At 35.8% G+C, this 17,719-nt stretch overlaps 1 protein-coding gene across 3 annotated transcripts in view; it reads right to left on the minus strand.

Annotated features, from left to right (window-relative positions):
* Positions 1 to 17,719, minus strand: part of PSME4 (proteasome activator subunit 4) — a 107,508-nt gene that overhangs the window by 52,099 nt on the left and 37,690 nt on the right. For all 3 annotated transcript variants that reach the window (XR_011997945.1, XR_011997944.1, XM_025992782.2), the window contains exons 6-18: positions 14,885 to 14,948; positions 14,288 to 14,362; positions 13,008 to 13,130; positions 10,338 to 10,430; positions 9,530 to 9,795; positions 6,567 to 6,753; positions 5,706 to 5,795; positions 4,905 to 4,969; positions 4,302 to 4,452; positions 2,752 to 2,850; positions 2,478 to 2,547; positions 1,938 to 2,005; positions 457 to 672 (exon numbers count right to left, since the gene is read on the minus strand). Coding sequence is in view for 1 of the 3 variants with exons in the window: in XM_025992782.2 (XP_025848567.2) it covers positions 457 to 672; positions 1,938 to 2,005; positions 2,478 to 2,547; positions 2,752 to 2,850; positions 4,302 to 4,452; positions 4,905 to 4,969; positions 5,706 to 5,795; positions 6,567 to 6,753; positions 9,530 to 9,795; positions 10,338 to 10,430; positions 13,008 to 13,130; positions 14,288 to 14,362; positions 14,885 to 14,948 (1,567 nt within the window). In the remaining 2 variants the exon portion in view is untranslated. The remainder of the gene's footprint in view (positions 1 to 456; positions 673 to 1,937; positions 2,006 to 2,477; positions 2,548 to 2,751; positions 2,851 to 4,301; positions 4,453 to 4,904; positions 4,970 to 5,705; positions 5,796 to 6,566; positions 6,754 to 9,529; positions 9,796 to 10,337; positions 10,431 to 13,007; positions 13,131 to 14,287; positions 14,363 to 14,884; positions 14,949 to 17,719) is intronic.

The raw sequence follows: 17,719 nt of genomic DNA on the forward strand, positions 1-17,719 counted from the left end.
GGTCTTCCAGGAAATATGTAAGTAACCCAAACCTCAGGTAGCAAATAAAGCAATAAAAAAGGGCATAAAAACTTATTACCCCTTCATTATCACTCCAGAAAAAGGTCTCCCTGAAAAGCTACTCAAATAGGAGTTTCCTCTAAGAGTAAGAGTAAGCTTATATAAGGCTACTAAGTTCCCCCAAAATAAAATTGCATGAAATTATATGGAATATACAAGTAATATATATAGCCTATCAACCCACTTCATACACAAACAGAAAATAAAAAAAACCTTAGGCTGCTTTAGCACTATGTTACACTTCCCAAGTTTAAAACATTCCAAGGATAATTTAATAATCTACTTTAAAAATAAAGAGGTGACACCTTCGTACACAACATGAAAAAAACCCCACTCTGGATCCTTAGAAAAATAACCCAGTATGTACTTGAATTCTTAATTATTGAAAATGCTTGCCTTGATAGGAAAGTATTCAGAAGGAGGCTTGTCAAAGCCACCTGGCACACTGCAGTACTCTGTAGGGTAGATAAGTGTAGTAGAACGAAGGAGGTGATGCAAAAGGTTACAAGACAGAGTGTAACCCTGCTTACAGGTTAGATGTAGGGTTCTTTGGAGAATCTTTACAAGCTGCTCCCTATAAAGAAGCAACTTCTTCCCATCCACTCGAGTAATCTAAAAGAAGAAGAAAAAGTAGAAGATATTTTGGAAAAAAAGATTAAGAATCAATAATTAATGCAATGGACAATGTTTAGCTACTGAAGTAGCCTAAAATAATGAGAGTGTTTCTTAAAATGACTTTCATTTTAGATTTGTCATTTTAAGTATATCCTTACAATTTTTTTTTTTTAAGATCAAAGTGCATTCTCTGAATTCAGGCTCTCCTGTGCCATAGCACCGTCCTTTTCAAAGAGTCTATCTCTTCAAAGAGACAAAACTTAATTGGGGTTCTCTGCTGGTGACTTAACTCATAAAGGAAAATCAAGTTTGACTGATAGCCAAATTTAGAATGGAGAGACACAGGAAAAAAAGGAACTGCCAAATCTGATAAAATTTTCAATTAATGAATTATGAATATCAGAATTATTATAAAAAGTATAGCACTGCAAATGAAACTATCAACAATTACCACACTCTCTCGATAACAAGAAAATGCCATTATGTGACTTTTTGTAGCGATATCAAGAAATTTCTAAAACTTAAGACGTTTTAGTCTGAGGGCATCTGGCTGGCTCAGTCAGTAGCGTGTGCAACTCTTCATCTTGGGGTTCACGCCCCACACAGGGTATAGAGATCACTTAAATCAATCAATCAATCAATCAATCAATCTCTGGGGCACTGCGTGGCTCAGTCAGTTAAACGTCTGCTTGATATCAGCTCAGGTCTTGATCTCAGGGTGGTGAGTTCAAGCTCTGTACTAGGCATGGAACCTACTTAAAAACAGCAACAACAAAACACACACGAGGCACTTGGGTGGCACAGTTAAACATCCGCCTTTAGCTCAGGTCATGATCCCATAGTCCTGGGATTGGCAGCACTGGGCTCCCTACTTCTCCCTCTCCCCTCTGTAGCTACCCGTTTGTGCTCTCTCTCAAATAAATAATAAACAAAAATCTTCAAAAAAACAAACTAGACTTTTCATATTTTTCAAAATCAATTTAGGGGATCCCTGAGTGGCTCAGCGGTGTAGTGCCTGCCTTCGGCCCGGGGCGTGATCTTGGAGCCCCGGGATCGTGTCCCGCATTGGGCTCCCTGCATGGAGTCTGCTTCTCCCTCTGCCTGTGTTTCTGCCTCTCTCTCCCTCTCTGTGTCTCATGAATAAATAAATAATATCTTTAAAAATAAATAAATAAAAGTCAATTTAGAAAAAAAGAAGGTAAATAAATTTTAAAACCAAGTCAACATTTCACAGTAATATTTATTACAAAAATTTACAATACCTCAGACAAAAGTTGAAGATTCCACAGCAACTCTTTATCTAGCTCTTCTTCATTTAATACATCATCATCTAAAAATGGCAAAATAGTATCAGGGAAAAATAACTATGCATCCAACTAAATGAATGATTTTTTAGTATCCGTCTTTAGTATATATACCTCTTATAGGCTAAGAAAAGTCTCTTTTTGAGAGACTTTTCATTTCTTTTTCATGAAGCTAAACTTGTTCCAGAGGAAGTGAAAACTCAATTTTCAAGAAAATAAGCACATCCAATCAGGACACTTGCTCCTTCACATCTCACAAATTGATTAATACTCTTTAAGACAAATGCTCCATGGTTCTTGCATATATGAAAATAGTAATTTAACAAAGTAAAATTTCTAAGCTGTCACCTGGATGATACCGTAATTTAAGCAATCTCTGCCCAAACTACAAAATTAAAATACTGCAAAGCTTATAGAATCTATTTATCAACAGAGTTGTAGTAACAAAAAACATTTTTTTACCTAAAATTATACGTAAAGAATAATTTTATGACTTACTCATTGTAAGCTGAGTTATAACACTGCAGCAGTGAGGAACGAATAACTTCAAAGACTCCTCTGGGCAGCACTGAAAACATATTTGTATCAGTAAGTCTTTTGGAAGGCCATGAATATTCAATAGTCACAAAGCATATTTTTCACAGGCAAGTAAGGGTTACTACTGAAAGAACAATGTATTTTAAGTACATAACAAGCATGTCTAAAATAATTAACCATATAAATCTGTTGGTTACTGCTTCATTAATTCATCAGTTCAAAAAGCCAAACTCACCTTTACAGCAGCACGGCACATGTCTGCCACCATGCGGCCTGCTACTCTTGTTTCAAATATATGTGAAATAGAAAAATTAAAAACCTTCTGAAGGGCCACCTGTTAAGATATGTAAGAAATGTAAATGCCTTATCAGTATTTTTAAGAACCTTAAACACCTTCTGAAACACAGAAGAAAATGAGACTCAAACTATAAAAACAAACAAGTAGGAAATTCCTAACCATTTAAATTTTATAAAGATTTGCTTAAAAAAAAAAAAATAAAAAAAAAAATAAAGATTTGCTTATTATTGGCTACATCAAGATCTATGAATAATCTTTACACAAGACCTAATGTGAACAAAGCATTTTAGGCACAAGATTTTATTTGCTACAGAAACATTAAACACAAAACTGCAGCTGCTAGAAGCAAATGCAAATTATCTTGTTGGTTAATCCAATATAACAAAGGGGAAGTTTTTGGATTACCTGATGTTTAGACTTTGTCATTCTGACAACTACAAACTATAAACATTTACCTCTACTCTAAAAGACCTGAAGCAGTCTAATTTTACAATCATGTCACAGAATTTCAACTTAATTGCTAAATGAAAGAATGAGCTCTAGACTTTTATAATTTTCAGGATCAATTAATCCATAGCTCCTTTCAAAAGATTTTGGCTAAAGAAGATTATTTATGTTCATTTCTTTATATTAACATAATCTCAGAAAATATTTCATGCAGCTGTAAAAGAATTTAGCTTTTAATCAGGATCAACATACTGAATAGTCATAATCTCAGATGAAGGGAGAAGAAACAGAAATGGAAGTAAAGTCTGGTCTTAAGACTACACTGTATGTAAGAGACATCTACCAATAAAGTTGCTAGTGAGCACTGAATTAGCGAATACGGAATCACTCTTCCTAGGGGAAATACAGGATTAAGTTATTACAAGTCTCTGCTTCCATTATCATGAACTGATTAAATTATATGAATTTGTTTTTTATGTATTTAATATATATTGTTGATTCAGTAACACTGAACTCAGCCAAGAGCACTATAACTCATGCCTGAACAAAGATTATCTACAACGTGTTATTTTCTGGGAGGCACATCACAGTTTTCTTATACTTAAGACACTAAACAGTCCTGTGGCACTACTCTTGCGGGCCATTTTCAACAGCAAAATCTCAACAAAAAGCATACAATGTGGAAAACCTGGCAGTAAATAGACACAAGAGTGTGTTTTCTTTAGAGCTGAAACAAAGCAGAGCGTGTTACCTTCTTAGTCAACCTCAGTCGGAAACATGCACAACTCACATTTTTTGCCACATTTACACATCTTCACAAGAGCACTGTGAGTACTGATTTGGGAATTACAAATAAATTTTAGCAAGCAAATGGATTTGCAAATATGAAATTTGCGAGTATAATGAAAATCAATTCACATTTTAGTAAGAAACAAAGGATAAATGGCATAATACCTAGTGTAAATTAAGGTTCAATTTTTAAAACAACAAAAAAAACTTACAAGACAGGAATTTAATTTTTGCAGCAACGGGACTCTTACCATAAATATTTCTTTGGAACATTGTGTGAGGATTGTACTAAACGTAGAAGACAGACCTAATTCAACCAAACTCTCCAAGTGAGTCATTTTCTCAGTTTCCGTCTCTTCTCTTGTTTGCTCCAATGTGCTACTTTCTATAAGTCCAAAACATCTAAATAATCCAAAAAAAGTGTAAATTTAGCAACTACAAACTAGCTTAATGTATTCAATGATGATTATGTAAGTCTCCATTGTCATGCCTATTCTTTTTTTTTTTTTTTTTTTATGATAGTCATACAGAGAGAGAGAGAGAGAGGCAGAGACATAGGCAGAGGGAGAAGCAGGCTCCATGCACCGGGAGCCTGACGTGGGATTCGATCCCGGGTCTCCAGAATCGCGCCCTGGGCCAAAGGCAGGCGCCAAACCGCTGCGCCACCCAGGGATCCCTGTCATGCCTATTCAAATGGTAACTATTCAATTTGTGCATGGCTCACTATCAGTTGTCCTCTTGAAACTTCAGATGTTCGGTCCCAGACAGTGGTTATGGACAGGTTGCAAGTAGAGATAACAGATAGTCATCTCTTTGAATGTCTAATAAAGGGCGGGTCTGGAGAACATACTCACCTATCCATAAATTGTAAGACGAAATCCTCAAATTCAGCTGTGGCTGAACAAAGTTCTCGTTCTACCTGTGATATTTCAATGCGGAGAAAAATTTAAAATAGCCTTTGAATTTTTCTTGGAACTACTAAAACTCAATTATGGCCCACAAAGTAGATTTTATGCTACATTAATATACTGACAATAGTGAGAAATAGTATCATAGCCGCTTATCATTTTGGGGTAACTCAATCTACTACTTTCTGGAACCAAAATAAGAAGTAATTAACATATTTTATAAGGGTCCAAAACAGAAGTCAAACAGCCATCTTTATCAACTAGTTTTCAAGCTTCTGGTAATATGTACACAGGATTCTTTCCTACTACTGTGAACATACAAATGTCAAGCAGAAACATGCTTCCAATAAAGAACACAGTTCTAAGAGAACCAGTCAATAATGAAGAAAATGTCTGTTTATCAGATGTCAATCCCCTCAGCAAATTCTCCTAAGCTAAAAAAAACAACCAAACAAAAAAGAAAACCCAACACAATCTCTGCTTATCAAAAAATTAAAAGTGACAAAAAATGGAAATACATCTCTAGATATCAGTTGTTTACAAAAATAACCTATTTTTGACCTATGCCCTTTGGTGGGTATCTCCTAGACTATCTTACCAAAGACCTGGTCCTCCATATAGATCATTTTAGTCACAAAATAGTAATTTTAAAGTACTAGTATTTAAACTGTCAAATATGACTATGAATTTACAGTAAGAGTTATAATCCAGTTAATCAATTAGCTTTAAAGCAGAAAGCATTCTTACTTCTGTGAGGTCATTTCTTTCTTGTAGTACAGATGAACAATCTACTAAAGGCACCAGAGTGGAAAATGTTGCTATAAACTGGAATGTGATCTGTGGGAAGATGTAAAAAATTAACATTAATTATGTAATTATAGTTCAAAAATACAAGTATACCAAGAAGTATAATAAAATACCCAAATAAATTATCTTGAGGGAAATCCCACAATAATTTTTCTGGAAATTTTTCACTTAGAACTGAACATTTTAAGGCTCCTCACAGTTGAGTAGCTATTACTTTAGTAATGAAATTATACTAAATATTTATTTTCATAGTCATTTACTAGGTTTAAGCACAATGTTCTCCAACCTTTTGTCAATGAAAAGTTACTTTGCCCCCCACCTAAAAATGCAACTTTACCTGATGATAAATAGAAAATGCTGAAGCAAAAGTTAGAGATTGGGAAAAGTGGGAGGGTGAGCAACGTTTTAAGGAGACGTGTATAAAACAGGACCTGACATTTTGCAACTAGCAGCTTTTATCATGCTCCCTGTCACCAGTGTAGATGGAGGAAAGTCCAAATGATCATATACTAAGATTTTCAATGTCTCTGCTCAAGGAAAATAGTAAATATACAATGAGCCTTAAAAATATCTTATGACTACTCAATGTATGCAGGTTATGGCAAATTACTTATAAAGGATGACATATGGGTCAACCAGCCATCCGCAGATCTAAACTTGGGCATCTACAGATATAACCCTTTTACCATTAACAAATTTTACATTGACCTATGTTCTAAAGAACATCTGAACGAAACTTAAAAAGATGTCTATTCACACAATTAGAACTCAGACATAAAACAGAATAATAAATATGCTTACCATGCATTTACTAAAGTCATTTGGATCCACCCCAGGCAATGCTCTCATCAACAGAGGTAGCATGTGTGTTGGACCTTCAGGAAACCATTTGCCCCCTGATACCAAACTGCGGGCTACTCCAATTACACAACTTAAAGTAGCTGTGAGCTGGTGAGGTTCTGTTAAAGTCTCTAGTGCAGGATACGTTCTACAGTGTGAAAACAGAATTAAAAAAAAAAAAGTTTCATCACAGGTAAACATGCACAATACATTAAATCTACCAAACTCATAAACTGCATGTTGGCCATATGGCTGGTAGCTAGTAGAATATTTTGAGTAAATATCTGCTCTCAAATTTAACAGAATCACACACATAAAGGATAGGTACATGTTTCCCCAACCTCCTGCCACCTCACCATCTTTCTCTACACAAATTCCACAGTGAAAAAGAACATAAGCTGGCAGACTTTGCATTAATTTCAGCCATCTGAATCCACTTCGACATTCCAATAGGACTGAATCTAATCTAATAATCAGTGATTATTAGAATTTAGGAACAAGTCAAAACTACCCTATTCATCCTTTTATTTAAAAAACAATCTTTACTAAAATGATGACATTTCTCCCATTTTATACCTTTAATAAGACGGGTGTATTAAATTGGAAATCAGCTCTAAAAACATATGAGGAGATAACGGAAATTAGAGTGAATAAATGAGGGAGAATAATACAAATACAACCTTTGATCAACAAGTAAAATACAAGCCAAGAACATTCACTCTTTGATACAGTGATATGTTTTCTAAGAATCTATCCTGTTGCACGTGGGGTGGGTAGGGGAATCTAAAATGCAGTAATTTTACATTTCTTTTATGCAGAAAAAGTAAATAAGGGAAATTTCATTATAAGTAGAAAAAAAAGCAATTATAATCAGAGTAAAAAAATAACCAAGCCTATGCTTTAGAAGATGAAGAAAGCAACCCAGCTCTTTAACAGAGGCTGTCCTTAGGAGATATAAAAGTCAGTACCTAAAATTTATTTTCTACCTTTTTACTTTTTAAAGGACTTTTGCTTTTGAGAGTGAGCGAGTGCAAATGAGTATGAGTGCACGCACAGCGAAGGGGGAGGGAGGGAGAAGGAGAGAGAGGGGGGTGGGGGGAGAGAGAGAAAGAATTTTTTTAAAAAGATTTTATTTATTTATTCATGAGAAATACCGAGAAAGGCAGAGACATAGGCAGAGGAAGCCTGACGTGGGACTTGATACGGACCCGAGGATCACAACCTGAGACACTTAACCATTGAGCCACCTAGGTACTCTGAGAGAGAGACAGAGACAGAAAAAGAGAGAGAGAGAGAGAGAAAATATCCTAAGCAGGCTCCCCAACCAAGCTCGAAGCCCAAGGCAGGGCTTTGATCTCATGATCCTGAGATCATGATCTGAGTTGGACTTTTAACAAACTGAGCCAACCTGGCACCACAAAGGACTTTTGCTTTTCTAAAAGAAAAACCTTTAAGAATATTTCTCTGTCCAAGCATATATCACTCAATATGTTATTAATCTGTCCATAAATTGAAAACTTAAAAAAAATGAATAATTTTACTTGTATTTATTTTTTGAATTTTATTTTAAATTCAATTAGTTAACATATAATGTATTATTAGTTTCAGAGATAGAGTTCAGCAATTCATCATTTACTTGTATTTGTAAGCTTTATTCCTTCTACTAAAATATGTATCTCTCTATTCGTAATTCATCAGCTGGAAAACATAAAATAAGGCAAAAGAAGGGAAAGCCAGGAAATAACCCAAACACTACAATCTTGGAAATTTTAATTATGCAAGTAGCTGAAGTCCCTCCACAGAGGCAAGTCTCTCCTAACAAGAAACATCAAGGGACCTGCCACTGAACTGTGAGCTGCTGCTACCACATGGAAGCCAAAGAGCAAAGGACACTGGGGGAACGTTGAGACAGTAGCAACAGCCTAACTTTCCCATCCCATTTCCTAACTAAGTTCTACGTGCTAGCAGAGTTTGGCAACTCAAATTTATAAATAATGGAGCCCCACTTTGGTCAAGATCTTTAACACAATATCTGACTCCAAGCAAATGTGCCCAATTCTATTTCAATTATAAGTCAGAAAACAGGCTGTCACTTGCTTCCTGTCACTAAGGATCTTGGACCCTTAGTTATGGAGCTCAAACTGTTAGACTCTACTGGGCCTGAGAAACTAATATTCTTCCATTTTTGAGGAAGACATTAAAAGAGAAATCATAAAGCTCAAGTCCAGGCAGCAGAGGAATTAAAATAAAGCTTAAGTAATATTATATAAGCACAGAAGGCCTATACTGTGACAGTAATTAGGCAAAGGGAAAACTATTTTTACTATTTTAACATATGAAACAAAATGAATGCAAAAAAATCCACACTGTGGAAATAATACACATAAAATTATACAGTATATGAAAATAATCAAGACAGTCAATTTTTTTTTTCTGTATCATTGATTGATTCAAAGAAATAAAAGAAATCCAAAAACACTTTTCAGTACTTAGTGACACACACTGATGTAAAATAAGCCAGGGCTTAATTAATTAGTTTATTAATTTTTTTTAAAGATCTTATTTTTAAGTAATCTTTACATTCAACAAGGGGCTCAAACTCACAACCCCGAGATCAAGAGTCACATTCTTCACCAACTGAGCCTATTAGTCGCCCTTTAATTTATGAGCAAAAATGTGCCAATAATCCAAAAATACTTTATCCATTCCGCATCGATATTTTTTCTCTAGTAAACCTTTATCAAGTTACCAATCATTAGGTTAAAATGCCTTGCTTCCCCTAAAGGAACAGGAATAAGCACTGAGAAAGCAAAACAGAAGCCACAAAGGAAAGCCAAGCAGAAAAGAATAATAGAGGGAAGACATAACCAGAACAGCTGTAGCCACAGCTGAGGCTTCAACCAAACATGTAAAGCTACACTTACCTTTCAAGTACAGGGGGTATTACTAACTCAGGTCTCATGAGTGCAAGATTCTGCAGAGCCTGGGCCGCTTCTAAACTACCAGTTTTGCTAAACATAGCCAAGAGGACAGGTTGAATAATGCATCGTACAAAGTCTGTAACATCTTGATCAGTAAGCTTATGGCTATCAGGCACAGGAGTTAACCAAGAAGGCTTCTTGTATCTTTCACGATGTAATCTTCTAACAACACTGTTTGGCAACCGCTGAAGTAGTTTCATTAACTTGTTCTGGGAATACAGAAGCAGAAAGTCCAAGGTAGGTTCTATTTCCCATACAGATATTTATGGTTCTTTTCTACCCTCCAGATAAAGATTCTTAAAATAGCAGCTCTTACAATCTATTACAAAGACCTGCATGGCATAACTAGATAGAATAAAATGCTATTATCAATTAATTATTGATGATAAAAATGTGTTTCAGATGTCAATTTTAATTTTTCACACTAGATGAATCTTCTATTACATGAGAAACCATTTTAACCAGGCATTATGGGAAAAAAAAAGACCCAAAACAAACAAAACCCACAATTGACATTCCTGTTGCCAGAATGTGACATTTTGTCATCAGTTACTAGACCAGTATTATCTTCATTTATTTTTACGTTCTATGAACATGGTAACTTAATTTGATCTTAATCACCTATATAGAGCCAACATTTATATGAAAGACAGAAAATGTATTACAGGTTTTACACAATAGAGCAATGTAAACTGTGTGACCATATCTTTAAAAAATTCCAAACCCTACAATGAAAAATGAACACACTCACCAGCCAGCGCCCATTATTTGAGGGATGATAAAAAGACGTGATGCTGTTAAATAAACCAGCCAAGTGTTTTTGCACTAGCTTACTTGGTCCACCCTATTCAAATAAAAGAACAAAAATATTAGTAACCACAGTACACTGGAAAACTGAAAGGACTGACAGGCCCAAGCTTATATATACCTTTCTAACATGGTACACATCCATTTTGCTGACAAAAACCAATTCTACCTCTATGTAAGAGTCCAAAACATTCCCCAGTGAACTTCCTACAATCTTCTCTGCAAAACACTCTACTAAAAATATGGGCAACTTACTGAAACCAAATTAGATCACTGAAAGATCTTTTTCAATTTTGGGTATCAGCATTATTTTACTCTTCTGCAGTGAAATAACTTTTGTCACTAAGACTTCTCTTAAAAAAAACAAGAGTGGGGATCCCTGGGTGGCGCAGCGGTTTGGCGCCTGCCTTTGGCCCAGGGCGCGATCCTGGAGATCCGGGATCGAATCCCACGTCAGGCTCCCGGTGCATGGAGCCTGCTTCTCCCTCTGCCTGTGTCTCTGCCTCTCTCTCTCTCACTGTGTGCCTATCATAAATAAATTAAAAAAAAAAAAAAAAAGTTATTCTTAAAAAAAAACAAAAAAAAACAAAAAAAAACAAGAGTGGTAACACCAGGCATAAAAAGCATTCCTTAAAGGATTCAAGAAGTCAATTTCTTTTTTTTTTTTTTTTAAGATTTTATTTATTTATTCATGAGAGACACAGAGAGAGGCAGAGACATAGGAAGAGGGAAGAGAAGCAGGCTCCTTGCAAAGAGCCCAAAGCAGGACTTAATCTCGGGATTCCAGGATCACGCCCTGAGCCAAAGGCAGACGCTAAACCACTGAGCCACCCAGGCATCCCCAAGAAGTCAATTTCTTATTGCAGGAAATGAAGAAGTGATATTTACACAAATGTATTCAAACATTCTATTATTCCTAAATGTTTCAAATGAGTAAATCTGTTATATTTGACCACATCCACATTTTGATTCAAAAGAAAAATATTTTTTTCTTAATCTATTACCAAAACAAATACACCAAACAACAATATGGGGGAAAAAATGAGGAAAAAAGTCAGCTTGCATCTTACCAAGTTTGACAGCCCTAGAAATAAAGAACTACAATTTGGTTTTAATTTATTTTTTAAAATTTTATTTATTTATTTAAGAGACCGAGAAAAGTGAGAACACATGCAGGGAGCCTGATGCAGGGTTCAATCTCAGGACCCTGAGATCATGACCTGAGTCAAAGGCAGACATTTAAGTGACTAAGCCACTCAAGTGCCTCTATAATTTGGTTTTAAGACCTTCTCTCTCTCTCTCTCTCTCTCTCTCTCTATTTTAAAGATTTTATTTATTTATTCATGGGAGACACAGAGAGAGGGAGGCAGAGACACAGGCAGAGGGAGAAACAGGCTCCATGCAGGGAACCTGACATGGGACTTGGTCTTGGGACTCTAGGATCATGCCCTGGGCCAAAGGCAGGTGCTAAACCACTGAGCCACACCCAAGGATCCCCACCTTCCCTCTCTCAAGATGATCTTTCAAAAAGGGCATAGACCTAAGGCAGACTGTTGAGTTGCATTAGGAACATTTCTTCCTGCTGAAAGGAAATCCATGTACACGTTCCCAAATAATAATAGGTCAACTACTAAAAAGATCATCATAATTCCATTGCAAAAAAACCCGACAAAAATATTAATAGTGTAACATAATAATTAACATTTTTGATTTATTATACTCAACATTCATATTTAATACAAAACTCTCAGTGGGAAAAACAGAATAGCAACATTAAATAAAGCTGATAGTCATCACGATATAATTCTATGGCATTTCAACTCACTGCCGATGTAAGATAGTCAACATCTAAATGTTTTTGCTCTTATGGAGTATTAGAAAGAAAATGTGATTTTTCCATATTTAATAATGAAATAGCAAAAATGGGGAGAATGAATTTTTTTTAAATCTAAAAATAAAATTTAATAGCCAAACTTCTCACAACCATCCTGCCTTTTCCACAAAAACGACCAAACAACATAATCTGTGAATATATCAAATACAGAATAATTTTAAAAAGAGACAGCAGTAGAAGCAATATAAATGATAATCCAGAAAATTAGAGTATAAAATTATTCTAATATCCTTATTTGCAAGATGACACTGAAATCCAAGCATGTGGATATATTTTTCCTTTCCTTCAAGGATGTCAGTAAAGTAATCCTCCATATTTCTCCCTTTACCAAGATAATTTCCTTTGTATAGTAAGCTCTGTGTCAGTGTAATCTTTGACACTGAATGCATTCGTACTGAGCATATGTAAAATCCTGAGTACTAATCACAGATTTATCATTTTCAATTTGACCTTACATTTTTGAGTCTGGTTCTTGATCAGTAGGGCTGTCAGACATTCTAAATCTCTTTAATCTTTGACTCCATTATTAAGAATCACTGGCTAGAGAGATTTACAAATGGTACATTTTTCTACATTCTGGGTCTGGTTAGCATTAGCATACAACATCAGAAAATATCCAAGAATCCAATGACCAACTAAGACAGTAACATGGCCATTATGTGATTATACAGAATTTTTGTACAGTTAATACAAAATTAGATGAACTAATGTGTTACAAACCATCATAGCGGTGATCCATATCACAGCATGTCCTATATCATAAGCATTTGTTAAAAATCTTGGGACTAACACTTGACTACTTCCCACTGGGAGGTTCAAGCTTCTCAGAATTCTTGTAAATATCTTTAAAAGAAAAAAGAAATAAAGAGTTAATATTTATATGTATCAGGTAACTCCTTAAATAACTGAAGTGTTATATTTTACTTCATTCTTTAAAAGTTTATTGAAATAATATCTACATTCAACATGAGGCTTGAACTCAGGACTCCGATATCAAGAGCTGCATGCTCTGATGATTAAGCCAGCCAGGAGCCCCTATTTACTTTCTTTTAAATGACACTGAGGTCACAGGGCTGTGGATAAGAAGCAGCTGTATCCATGTACCCATAAATAATCAAATGAGATATAGTTACACATAAAAACGCAAAATATAGACAAGTACAGTTAAACATGAAGTATTTTGGCTCCTTTCCATCTCTCTGCATATAAAATTATTTTTCTTATGCTTTCATTCCATGTCAAGAATGTACAAAATGCAAATACCTAGAATCCTTTTCAAAATTCTAACATTTATTTGATTTTTTTCCCTAGGAATTTGCATTTTAATCTGTCATTTAATAATTGCATTTTAATACAATTAAATTTATATTTAAAATCTGTCATTAGTAATAGGGAGCCCAACAGTGGGAGAAAATCACTTTTCCTCCTATACTGGAGAGTATAAGCAAAGGTAAATAGAATATTCATCTGCTGCTCCCCAGCCCTGCTCTACTGTCACTGTGCATCAGAATCACTGGATGCCTCATGCCAGCCCTCCTCAACCTACTGGAGGTGAAACAATATGGAAGATATTAAGTGATGTTAAGAACACTGTACCCAGAGACACTCATAGCTGTATTTACTCTAGGAAATGTGATCTAAAAAGTGAAGAACACTCTAGAATAGCAATCAAAAACAATACACAAAATTTGTCAGGAGGTATGAATGTAAGACACCCTGAATAATATACTTAGTACTTCCTAAATTACTCACTTTGAAACTTCTATTTCATGTCCTACACAGGCAAGATAAAAATCACACATTTATGATACCTTGGTATAATCAAAAACTACAATTAGTTTTTGAAAATAAATGATCTACCCTGGTAAATTTTATCTTTTTACTAGTGGTCAACAAATATTTTATGAATCAACATACAAAACACACTTCTTAAAGACACAAAAAGTGCTATGAATGCTACTGTATGTTGTATATGTTGTATGTTCAAAGTTCTTAATTACCTTTGGTACATATGGATCCCAATCTATGTACCCTATATTATCGGTAGCCAATCGAGCAAAGAGATTTACTAGTTGCTGAAAGTAAACAAAAAAGAAAGTTAAGGAAATACACCTGTTGTTATTAAGTGTCACAGTCACATCTATTTATTGTTCCCAGCTGTTACCATTAGCACAGCTTAATATACGGTTTATGACTCATTTTCTAATAATCTCCAAATTTAAGTTCTAATTCTTGTCACCCATTTAAAATCAACTGCAGATGAAATGCTTATTAAAAGGGAAATGACAAAGCATCATCCACAATGCAAACAGAAGGAGAAATTTTAATCTAATAAGCATACAGAAAACATCCACTATGTGTATAGCAACATGCTAGTGAAGGTAATACAAAAGGAAACAAACAGCCTTACATTTCATGCATTTTATAATACATGTATATGCCTCTAGATATTGATAAAACCAAAAGAAGTATCTATTCGGTTAGAAACAGCAAACAGAAAAAAAAAAAATTACAACATTGTTAATAGTCAATTCTAAGGAACTGATAAGATTTATCAAATGACCTGATAGCAAAGGAGGAAAAAACAGAATACTCACCCCCTCCCACTGTGGGAGATTTTGCACTGAAACCCAAAGGCCAATTAATTCATCAAACCAAAGTCTGAAGAAGAAAAATGTTATGAATAGCAAGTGATTTATAGAAAATGGTTCAAAGCCAGGTATCCTTTGAATTTTCTAATCTATTATTCTTACTGATAACTACACACCCTAGAAAAAATAATACTGAATGTTATAAATTTAATGGAACTAAAACTGTTGTCTGAATATTCCTCTTGTGATATATTTATGCCAAGAGAGTCATCTCATCAAACCTCTACTTCATTGGTAGGGGTGCCGGGGTCACTCAGTTGGTTAACAGCACCTGACTCTTACTCTTAGTTTATGTGCAGGTCATGATCTTAGTTAGGGTCCTGGGATGGAGGCATCAGACTCATGTTCTGTGGGGAGATCACTTGAGGATTCTCTGCCCCTTCCCTGGCTCGTGCTTGCAAGCACACTCAAATAAAAAAAAATTTTTTTTTGTATCATTAAAAAAACAAACAAACAAAAAAACACCTCGGGGCACCAGGGTGACTCAGTGGTTGAGTCTGTCTTTGTCTCAGGTCGTGAACCTAGGGTTCTGGGATTTAGCCCTGCCTGCATCAGGCTCCCTGCAGGGAGACTGCTTATCCCTCTGCCGATGTCTCTGCCTCTCTCTGTCTCTAATGAATAAATAAAATCTTAGGGATCCCTGGGTGGCGCAGCGGTTTGGCACCTGCCTTTGGCCCAGGGCGCGATCCTGGAGACCCGGGATCGAATCCCACGTCGGGCTCCCGGTGCATGGAGCCTGCTTCTCCCTCTGCCTATGTCTCTGCCTCTCTCTCTCTCTGTATGACTATCATAAATTTAAAAAAAAAAAAAAAAAAAAAAGAGTTAAAAATAAACCTGCCCTACGACCCAGCAATTGCACTGTTGGGGATTTACCCCAAAGATTCAGATGCAATGAAACGCCGGGACACCCGCACCCCGATGTTTCTAGCAGCAATGTCCACAGTAGCCAAACTGTGGAAGGAGCCTCGGTGTCCATCGAAAGATGAATGAATGGATAAAGAAGATGTGGTTTATGTATACAATGAAATATTACTCAGCAATTAGAAACGACAAATACCCACCATTTGCTTCAACGTGGATGGAACTGGAGGGTATTATGCTGAGTGAAATAAGTCAATCGGAGAAGGACAAACAGTGTATGTTCTCATTCATTTGGGGAATATAAAAAATAGTGAAAGGGAATATAAAGGAAGGGAAAAGAAATGTTGGGAAATATCAGGAAGGGAGACAGAACATAAAGACTCCTAACTCTGGGGAACGAACTAGGGATGGTGGAAGGGGAGGAGGGCGGGGGGGTAGAGGGGAATGGGTGACGGGCACTGAGGCGGACACTTGACGGGATGAGCACTGGGTGTTTCTCTGTATGTTGATAAATTGAACACCAATAAAAATTAATAAAAAAAATAAATAAAAAATAAAAATAAATAAATAAATAAAATCTTAAAAAAAAAAAAAAACATTTACTTCATTATTAAATAATTACTATCCACCCCCATCTGATACTGTTGACAAGTGTCTCCTTCTCCCTTTCTCCTCTCATATTTTCCTATTACTACCTGTTCTTGCAATTCTCCCTTATATTCTTTCCTTAAGCCAATTAGTTTTTTCTTTTCTTAAGATTTTATTTATGGCAGCCCAGGTGGCTCAGCGGTTTAGCACTGCCTTCAGCCCAGGGCCTGATCCTGGAGACCCAGGATGGATTCCCATGTCAGGCTCCCTGCATGGAGCCTGCTTCTCCCTCTGCCTGTGTCTCTGCCTCTCTCTCTGTGTCTCTCATGAATAAATAAATAAAATCTTAAAAAAAAAAGATTTTATTTATTTATTCATAAGAGAGAGAGAGAAGCAGAGACACAGGCAGAGGGAGAAGCAAAAAGCAAACTCCATGCAGGGAGCCCTACGTGGGACTCGATCCCAGATCCTGAAATCATGCCCTGAGCCAAAGGCAGAAGCTCAAGCACGGAGCCACCCAGGCTTCCCAAGCCAATTAGTAATTATACCATTAATTAGCACCATAATAAATGTTCGACAAAAGAAATTAGCTATAAACTATTAGGTACAATTAAATTATCATGGGGGAAATAATCTCAGATTAAACAGAAGAGAATTATAAGGGCAAGAAAATGTTGGAATATTATTCAGCAATCTTTATGAATGTCAAAGAAAATAAAAAGTTTTTAGAATTTCTGAATCATAGGGGTGCCTGGGTGGCTCAGTCAGTTAAGCATTTGCCTTTGGCTCAGGTCATGATCTCAGTGTCCTGGGACTGAGCCCTGCATCAGGCTCCCTACTCAGTGGGGAGCCTGCTTTCTCCTTCTACCCCTCCCCCTGTTCATGCTTTCTCTCTCTTTCAAATAAATAAAAACAAAAAAACAAAAAACAAAAAACAAACAAACAAAAAAACACCATAAAAAAATTTCTGAATTATAACTAAAATTTCACAAATATATAGCTATGTACAAAATTTCTGATTTAAAACCTCACTACAGAAAATATGGGGGTTCTGGGGAATAAGCATGAACCCACAACAGAGTAATAATACCTATTTCCTTCCAGTCTTCTTTTCATACCTTTTTCTTTTTTCATAAAAAAGTTGCTCAGTTGGGATGGGGGGGGGGCAGAAGGGGGAGATTTGCTTCTTCTTTTCCCTCTGCTCTTCCCTCCTCATGCTCTCTCATATGCACTCTCTCTCAAATAAATCTTTTTTTAAAAAATTTTTTTTTAAATTTTTTATTTATTTATGATAGTCACAGAGAGAGAGAGAGAGAGAGAGGCAGAGACACA

The sequence above is a fragment of the Vulpes vulpes genome, chromosome 16 (assembly GCF_048418805.1).
Source record: "Vulpes vulpes isolate BD-2025 chromosome 16, VulVul3, whole genome shotgun sequence".
Classification (NCBI taxonomy): Eukaryota; Metazoa; Chordata; class Mammalia; order Carnivora; family Canidae; genus Vulpes; species Vulpes vulpes.